At 44.3% G+C, this 9,612-nt stretch overlaps 1 protein-coding gene across 1 annotated transcript in view; it reads left to right on the top strand.

Moving 5' to 3' along the window:
* The window catches only part of C2CD3 (C2 calcium-dependent domain containing 3), a 46,164-nt gene that overhangs the window by 21,542 nt on the left and 15,010 nt on the right, over positions 1-9,612 (top strand). The window contains 7 exon segments of the mRNA XM_009865235.1: positions 1-88; positions 1,519-1,691; positions 3,668-3,788; positions 4,971-5,239; positions 6,269-6,358; positions 7,161-7,781; positions 8,143-8,460. The exon segment at positions 1-88 is cut by the window's left edge and continues 10 nt beyond it. Coding sequence (XP_009863537.1) covers positions 1-88; positions 1,519-1,691; positions 3,668-3,788; positions 4,971-5,239; positions 6,269-6,358; positions 7,161-7,781; positions 8,143-8,460 — 1,680 coding nt within the window.

Here is a 9,612-nt window from a genome sequence, read left to right as displayed (position 1 = left end):
CTGACGTCCCGGTCCGGAGGCTCCTGGTCGGTGCGTTTACGGCACCGGGAGCGGCTGGAGGAGGAATCCAGTTTGAAGTCTGGTGCAGGTATAGCATAATGTCCTGTTCTTTGTAGATGTCACAGTAATACGGAGACAGAGCTGTTACTGAAAAATCTTTTGCAGTGGGATGGTTATTTAATAATAAGTGAAGAAATGATGAGATTATTAACATTAGATGATTAATACCTCCATTTAAGATTTACCTTTAAGATGTGAGCCTTTTTTTTTCCCCCAGGAGTGCTGATTACTCTTTTCTTCTTACAACTTCATTAGAAAGTGGGTGCTTGTATTTTGCTTTCTTCCACTTTGTTATCGGCATTGTGATCTAAAAGTAGTTTTTAAACACTTGGCACATCTCAGTTTTGCCTAATAGCACCCTGGCCATATAATTTCTTAGTTTGTTGATTTGGTTTTTTTACTAATATAAGTCACTGAGTATGAAAGAATATACTTAAAATGTTTCTAAGTTCAAATTGTAGTTTCTCTGGCAACTGAAACTAATTACCAGGAAGGGAAAGTAGAGACCGTGAAGACCAAAAAAAAAACATAAAACCACAATTAGCCAAAAAAAAACATTAGAAAAGCATAATTATCATAATTTTAATGTGTTCATTCTGTAGTAAACAAACCAGGCTATTTAAAATTGGCAAGTTCACATGAAAATTATTATCTGCTGGATGATTTTACGTTAATGTTGGTAGTGCCCAGAGCAGCTGGAGTGACCAGTTGTTCACACCTGGTGTCAAAAATGTGCTTTACCTCAGTTTCCTGAGAACAACTGGACTTGGGTTTAATATCTCTCTGACCGCTCGCTGATAGTGGCCGGTAAATTTAGGCTGGTTTGGGTGAAAGGAGCAAATTACTGAGCTGGAAGCCTTTTATGAATTTTGTAAACATCCTTTTGCCAGTTTGCAGTATTTGAGATGGAAAAAGTTGACCATGTCGTTGATCTTTGTAAATAGGAAAAAAACTTATGATGTAACAGAATCGTAGAATCATTAAGGTTGGAAAAGACCTCTAAGATCCAGTCCAAGATGTTCCATATTCCAAGACTCCTGGTCAAGCAGTGCTCTACCCAAGACTAGAGTGGTTTTTTACGCTCATGAACTGGTACCACAGATCTGTTGTGCAAGTGGCATTTTTATTTATTAGTGGAAAAGGAGAGCAGAGAATATTTGGTGCCAGATCCTTCTCTTGCTTTCTTTTGAAATGCCAATTTTTTGCAGTTTCTGCGAGTTGAATCTCTAGGACTAGCACCAAAATACATTTATAGTGTTGTCTACATGAGCACTTCCTGCTTTTTTTTCTTTGTGTAAGTTCTTCTTGAGTTCCTCTCTTAGCTATTGGGAGTCTTAACTAGTGTTTGAAGACCCACAAATTGAGGTTGGCTTCTGTGCAGTCGTGAGAGAAATAACGATCATTTTGTCATCGTGAAAACAGGATGATGCTGCGTTTGGTTTTTTTTGGTCTTCTCAGGTATTATTACCCAAATGTCAGAGACCAGATGGTTGCCAAAGGGACCTTGCCTTTGTCACGGCTGTGTGCCATGGTGACTATGCAGCACCGCGAAGAAATTGGGATACAGACTTTTAATCTTCCGTTAGTCCCGCGGACTGATTCCTCAGAGGAATTTCATCTGCGCTCTTCGGGTAAGGAAGGTGTCTTGGTTTAGAAGACAGGGGAAAAAACTGTGGAACCCCACCCCCCACCTCCGAATTGCTATACCTTTGAAATTATGGGGCTTTCAGACAAAGATATGGGGATAGGAATACCAGTTCTTCACTGAGAATATTGCAAACTACAAAGGTAATGATACAAGGAGAGAAAACAAAAAAGAAACAAACAATCCCAGAACCCGACAGAGTCAGAATACCTGACTTGGGAAAGGAAAAGTCCAAATAAATCCAAATTAAAGTCCTCCTGGAGTGGCAGATGCGGCTCCGTTGGAGATGATCCGACTGGAGATGATCCGGCTGGAGATGATCCGGGAGAGGGGTCCAGTGGCGACAGGGCTGAGTCCAGTTCCAGCGGCGGCAGCGGTTTTCGGGCTAGGGACGGCTCCCCTCTGACCGCCCTTCATTAACCCATGATTACCCACTAACAAAAACACCTGCCCCTGGAGTTAACAAGAAATGAAAATATCTTCCAACCGGTTTCAACAGATGAAAATAGAATTACACATTTTTGCTTACATATTGTAACCCAAGACAGAAGGTTTGTGGGTTTTCACTTTATGTGTAAAAGAGAAGGTCTGTGTACTTGCCGTGGAGGGAAATAAAACCAGTGTATTTGTGTTGGAAATTGATACCACCCGTGAAGGCTTTTTGTCCTGACTTTTGCCATCGCTACACCTAGTGCAGAATAGGCGATTAAACGTGAGCAAACCCTCAAAAGTCCTAAAAAAGTTTTAAAAAGCCCTCCCTGCATGCCACTCTCATGAGACCCCACCTGGAGTGCTGCATCCAATTCTGGAGCCACAGCACAAGAGAGATCTGGACGTGCTGGAGTGTGTGCAGAGAAGGGCCACGAGGATGCTCAGAGGCTGGAGCACCTCTCCTGTGCAGACACACTGAGAGAGTTGGGGTTGTTCAGGCTGCAGAAAAGAAGGCTCCAAGGAGACCTTATTGTGGCTTCCAGGATCTCAAGGGGGCTACAAGAAAGCTGGGGAGGGGCTTGTTAGGATGTCGGGCAGTGACGGGACTAGAGGGAATGGATTGAAGCCAGAGATGGGTCGGTTCAGACGGGACGTGAGGAAGAAGTTCTTCCCCATGAGGGTGGGGAGACCCTGGCACAGGCTGCCCAGAGAGGGGGTGGCAGCCCCATCCCTGGGAGTTTTTCAGGCCAGGCTGGAGCTGGGCAGCCTGATCGAGTGGTGCATGTCCCTGCCCATGGCAGGGGGTTGGAACTGGATGAGCTTTCAGGTCCCTTCCAACCCTGACCGTTCTGTGATTCAAATAAGCCGCAGCCTGTGGTTACGTTTCCCACATGAAGGAGGGAAGAGGAGATCTGAAGAGGGGCTGTTGATGGTACAAGACATCTTCCCGTTCACTTTGAGCTTCTTTCAAATAATACAAACGCCAGCCCTGGGAAGGCCGCTGAGGAAATCTGAGGCAACTTCCCGGGCAAAAAAAAAAAGCCCTAAATAAGCTGGGGCTATAGAGAGAGTGGGGCATGGTTTAATTATTTCATAGTAGGTTAGCCATGCATGGCAGCAGGAAGTCTATCTCTTTGAAAATTTTTGTCCCTGCAGTGCTCTAAAAGAGTTGCGTTAAATATTGCAGTAGGGTGTTTTTTAACGTATTACAACCAATGTACACATGAGGGCGCGGCTGGGTTAAGCAGCCTCTCCTAGTTTTTCTGATGCCGTAAATTTCCGATGAGAGGGAGCCACTAAAACCAGCTGACCTGACTTGTCAGTGGGTCGGGTTGCAGGATTCAGTCCTTTAAAATTTCCTTCTATGCCTCCCGTATCTCACTGTAACTTCTGAAGTACAACATCTTGCACAGTCGATGGATTTTGTATGGAATTTTTAGGGGGCATTAACAGAGAAAGTGTCGATTATATTGGATGTAACTGTATAAAAAGCTGACTGTTTCTTTCCTTTCTTTCTTTTATTTAATCCAGGCTTGCTCGATGTGAGTGTGAGATACCAACGATCCATGAAAAGAGCAGCAAGAGTAACTGCTCAAGCTGTTTCTCTTTCTGTGCAAATACACAGAGCAGCTGGTTTGCAAGCAGCGGCTAGGTAAAGCCTAATTCTAAAAGGAAGATTTTTCTCTTAAAATAGCTTTATCTGGAGGCAGCAGGCTGAGGCAATAGATTAGGACAAACCATAACTGGCCAACCTCCCATCTGCAGAGACTGAGATTCAAACTGGATGTGAAAATAACTTTATAAAGCACATCCGTGGTTATTTTTGTCCTGTAAGCTGCAGTACAGTGCGGTAGCACTCGTTCTGCAGAAGGATTGAGATTGTAAAGGCACATTTTTCTACTTTTCCCCATTTTTCTACACCGAAGGCTGATACAGTGACTGATGGAAAACGGCACCTATTTGGGCATTGGATCTTCGTGTTACTGATGCCATTTAAAGGCCAGCTGAGATTTGTTCCCTTGAATTTCACGGCGGAAGCAGCAATAAACTAGTAAATACAGCGTGTTCTGCTCTAAGTGCGTGGTATCACCTGAACTTAATTCCAATATGTGATTTTCAAGAATTAAGAAAGAAAGGGCTAGAAGAGAGGGAGTCAATTCCCTAAGAGAAGGATGGCTCCTGTCATTCCAGAGCGGTGCTTACTGACCTTTTCTCAGTGTTGCTGAGCTCCTGCTCCATCTTAAATTAAGTAGACTCTGAAATGAGGGTCTCTGCTCTATGGTGCTTCAAAAAGTTAAGAAAGTGGAATATCCTCAGACTCCTCGTCCTTCAAGTGTATGACCTGAGTAAACCTGGGCCTGACTTCCTTGTAAATATTTCCATCTGCTAATTTTGTCTCCTTTTGCTTGTCAGGACTAGTGCATAAAAATAATTTGGCTTGACTTTTTGTTTCCTTCTACAGCACGTTCTCTAGGAAATTATCCTACAGCTTTTTCTACAGCTTGGGTTATTTTTAAAAGTGCTGAGTACTTTGTCGACCGCTCTGGCCTAAGATCCTGATGGTGATAAGGGCACAGCCACCGGTGATGGACCTTGTGATAGTTACTCTCACCATTTCATATCTAGTCCTAGTATGTTCAGATATTAAAAAATAAAAGATGAAAAGTCATATACAACCAGAACTCCCATTTGTTTTGACTTAAAACATTCGCTATTTTGCCCATTCCCTTCACCACAAAGACTTGAAACCTTTCCTTTAATTGTGCTGTTTCCTAGATTCCTTGAACATTGCATTCATCCTCTTTCTTCTGTTCTTTTTACATGCTAAACGAAGAGCTGTGGCACAAAAGAACCCTTCCATGCAGTATTACGCGGGTGTGGGAGTGAACACCTATGTCTCTGTGCACCTCTCCTTCCTACCTGAGGCAGAGAGACGCAACACACGAGCCGTGCCTTCGACTTTCTGCCCAGAGTTTGAGCATCACGTAGAGTTTCCTTGTAACCTCATCACTCAGAAAAGCAGCGGAGAAGCCTCTTGTCTGGGGGAACTCTTGCAATCTGCCAATATCATCTTCTCCATCTACCATCAGAGCACCAAGTCAGGTAAGCAGGACAAGTGATTCATAGAATGGTTTGGATTGGGAGGGACCTTAAAGATCGTCTCCTTCCAACCTCCCTGCCATGGGCACCTCCCAGATTGCTCAAAGCTTCATCTAACCTGGTCTTAAACACTTCCAGGGATGAGGCATCCACAGCTTCTCTGGGCAACCTGTGCCAGTGTCTCCCCAACAGGATTACAGTCCTGTTGCAGGATAATCTAGTCCCCTTCATGTTTAGTTTAGAAGAGAGGCTGCTCGTGGAATCGCAGGATGGTTTGGGTCAGAAGGGACTTGCAAAAATCGTCTAGTCCAACTCCCTGCAGTGGGCAGGGCCATCTGCCGCTAGATCAGGTTTCCCAGAGCCCCTGCCAGCCTGACCTTGAATATTTCCAGGGTCTGTTCTGTGCAGTTGCTAATAGATGTAATCACCTGAACTGTCTTCAGAGAAGGCTTTAAGAGATACCGTCCCCCTTGCGCAAAGAGTTAAGGTTTCTAAGACTCCAGGTGATCAAGATCACCTCTAAAATGAAAAGATGATGTGACTGAGAGCAGTGAGTGCTTGATTCTTGCAGCACTCTGCCTTTGTATGTGCATGCCTTCTTGCCTTCTCTTCATGAGAGGTAATGGAGGGTCAGAGAACTGGTGGCTTCAAATCCTTTTACAACACGACATGTTGTAGCACTATTCTATAAACAAAATTTAATTAAGAAGACATTGAGGTTTTTATACTCCTGGAAGAGAAAAATTGGGAGTGGCTTGCAGTTAGGGTAACTGAGTAGTAATATAGACCACTAGCTCCTCACTGCTTACCTAATCCTTATCAGTGGAAATACTCCCTAAAAGTTTCTCCAGATTCTGTGGTGGTAGGGCATGTATCCTGGCATGAGTGTGCGCTGACAATACCTACAGACGGGCGTTGTTCACGCTCCTGTTAGTAATTCCAGCCTGATGTGTGTTTGAGGCAACACAGCTTGCTTTCAAAGTCTCTAGCTCTTGTGTTTCGGGTGGATTTGCAAAATGATTTCTTTTCCAGCCACTGACACCTTGGCTGCTCGGACATCAAGAGATTATCTTCTTGGGACAGTCACAATTCCAACCAGAGACCTGCTGAGAAGAAGATCAGGTAATAACGACAGTGTTACACTGCTGACATTCTTAAAATAACTTTCATTCCCTTTTTTTAGGGGGGATTTATTTTCTCTCAGACGTTGCACGTGCCTTCATTAAAAATCCTGTATTAGAAAACTTGTATGAAGGTGGTTGTTTGAGGTTGAGTTTTTTTGGTTGTTTGAGTTTTCAGGGTGTATAATATATAGTAGCTGGATGAATATTAACCTCCTTAATATTTTATTTGGTGCCATTTATTTTCTACCAAAAGTTGTAGTATTCGCCAGAGGACCAGTGGTTACTCTTGAGTTGTCAAAGGTGTCAACAGAGGCTTAAATAGAAAACAGTTGAGTTATCTATTTTTTTTAAACTACATGTAAAATAGCTCCTATCTCTAGTGTTTGATTGTGATGATATCTTGTAATAATAATGTTCTCGTTATCATCTTGGCTATTTCAGCTCGAATACTAGTGTAGTGCTAGTTTTTGAATTTGTTTTCGATGGGAACAGAGGAGGGAAAAACTGAGAATGCCTGATTTTATAATTGGAGATTCATGGGCTGTAGTTTTGTTGTAAAATGAGTGTCATCGATGACAGGAAAAGTGAAACGCCTCTGGCATCAGAGCTGCCAGTGAGGTTTTCTGAGGTCTAACAGTTTGCTGCTTTTTCAGGTTAGAAATCGTTTGACAAATTCCAGGCTTTCACAAAAAATAAACACTCAAGCTCCGCTCCTTGACTAAGGTCCAGAGAACAGAAAATCCTTTACCGATGTTTTTAAACAGCAGGATAAGTCGTAATCACGATCTTTTTTCCTGAAGGTATCACAGGCTGGTACCCAGTGACCCTCCCGGAAGATTTGATACCTTCTCACCGCACGAACATCATGCAGGCCGTCGTGGGAGGACTGGAGCTTTCTGTGACCTTTGCTCAGCAGGACGACAGGGAGCGCGTTTTGGAGGCCGCTAAGCTCTTAGGGTGGAACGGCGAGGAGAGCCATGAAGACAGCGTGGATGACAGCGACGAAGGGGAGCCGAGTGCCAACCCAGTGGCCGTGACCATCTCAACTCCGCGAGTGTGGTTGCCCGTACACTGCCTGCTGCTCGCAGGCCAGACGCACCTGAATAAAAACACTTTTTGCTACCTCAGGTATAAGCTCTACGATCAGGAGGCCACGTGGACTTTGCCGCGGAGGCCGAAACTGAGCGACGACACCAAGAACGTCACGGTGAACTTTAAGAAACCAAACAAGGTGACTCTCGGAAAGAGCCAAGGGCTGCTTTGGTTCTTCAGAGAGGAGAAATTAGAAATCCAGGTGTGGTGGGCATATGGTAAAGAAAATGATGTGGAAAGACCACTTGGTACAGATCGTCTTATAGGGTCCGCCTACGTCGACCTCGCAGCGCTAGCAGAGGGGCCGAGGACAACTCTAAGTGTTAGTGGTAAGTTCCTAAAGAACACTGGGATGTTTCATTCCTCTTTCTTGATGTTTTTAGTTCCTTGAGCCAAAATGTTTACAGCTTTGCTTGGTCCTGTAGGCAACACGCAGTCAACTCCTCCTTTCACTGCAGGTGAACCAGCTGAAAACGTTTGCTTCTCTGAATTCAAAACTCGGCACGTTTAAGTGGTGAAAGATTCGCAGTAATGATCAGTAACGGGGAGACAAATTAGCCTACAGGGGTTGATGAGGAATGTTTCTTCAGAATTACGGATCGGGCGTCATAATAGAGGGAAAAGCAGAAAGAATAAAGTCTCTCAAGGAGGCTGAATGCCCGCAGAGCCCAATTGTGAATTCTCTTGCAGGGGTTTATCCACTCTTTAGACGCAATGCTGCAGACCTGGCAGGAGCTGCTGTACGTGTTCACGTCGTCCTGTCTTCCACTTCTGCTGCTCTGCCCAGCAGACTTCGCTGTGCCGAGGAATACAGCAACAGTGAAGATGAAAGCACAGAGAAAGCCCCTGATCTGAGCCAGCAGGTCTCCGAAAATCCAAACCAGAATTTAGATGTCGTAAGTTCAGAAATCACCGATGGCAAACCACAAGAAGAAGACATGATATTTCTGGAAAACACGGTTGCTGTCAACATCGTAGTGGAAAGAGCAATGCATCTAAGTTTAAAAGGTAATGTCACCAATGCTAATGTTTTTCCTGTTTTTTAATCTTTTTTTTTTTTTCCCCTGAGGTCTGTTCATAACAGGTACAGTGTGGAGCAATTTAAAAACAAAACCTCTGACTTAGTCTGGCACGATGAGTGGATGTGATGGGTTTTGCACTTCACTTCATAGCATTGCAACCCTGAGAGCATTGTGTCGCTGTATAAGTACGGGGGAAGCAGGAGGTTAAACTGTTCAGCCTGTCTCTCTTAATAAATTCCAAAATATAAATAACGTTCGCTGTCACAGATGACGGCTGAATTCTGCAGTTTAGCATTATCGGAATAACTTAACCCCGAGACACGCGGATCTCAAAGACTCTTGCAAAATTAGCATTTTTAGCATGCAATCAATTTGTAAAGCCGGCTTACTCGTGCTATCTGAAGACCGCCAGGCGTGGCAGGGAGGAAGGACAACATAAGGGCAGAGCGGTCAGAGCTCACCCAGGCTTGACACGCTGCTTTGTGCTCAAGAGAGAGCGGGAATTACAGCTTGGTGGCAAGTCACCGTGCCGAGGGGTCACCAAAGTATTGATCTTCGATGCTCTATGATTCTATTATGATTCTAAGAGAATCACAGAATGGCCGAGGTTGGAAGGGACCCTGGAGATCATCTAATTCAACCTCCCTCTCATGGGCAGGGACGCCTCTCAACCAGACAGTGCTTCTCCGAAGAGCTTGCAGCCTGTAAATTAAAAAGAGAGAGCACCAACAGTTATTTGTAATCTTTCTCCAAATATTATATTGACCTTTTCCTTCTTACTTTGTGCAGCAAGAGCATAAATAATGCTGACATTGTGTCCCAAGCAGGGACATGAAGCATTACAGCTTCTGGTAGGGATACAGTTCAAAGTTTCGGTTTGTACGTCTTGTGCCCTGCACTTATTTCTTCCCCGTGGTTTAATCCCTGGATGACACTGAAGTGTTTGCTGATCATAAAATGGTTTTGAACTCACAACACAGAGAGAAAAGCCTTAAACCAAACAAAACCCAACTTAGAATCATCAAATGGCTGAGGTTGGAAGGGACCTTAGAGGTCATCTAATCTAACCTCCCTTAACCACCCCAGGTTGCTCAAGGCTCCGTCCAACCTGGCCTTGAACACCTCCAGGGAGGGGGCA

This window comes from Apaloderma vittatum, unplaced genomic scaffold (genome assembly GCF_000703405.1).
Source record: "Apaloderma vittatum isolate BGI_N311 unplaced genomic scaffold, ASM70340v1 scaffold112, whole genome shotgun sequence".
Lineage (NCBI taxonomy): Eukaryota > Metazoa > Chordata > Aves > Trogoniformes > Trogonidae > Apaloderma > Apaloderma vittatum.
Note: the sequence above shows the minus strand (reverse complement) of the source record. Positions and strands in the feature narration are given on the sequence as shown.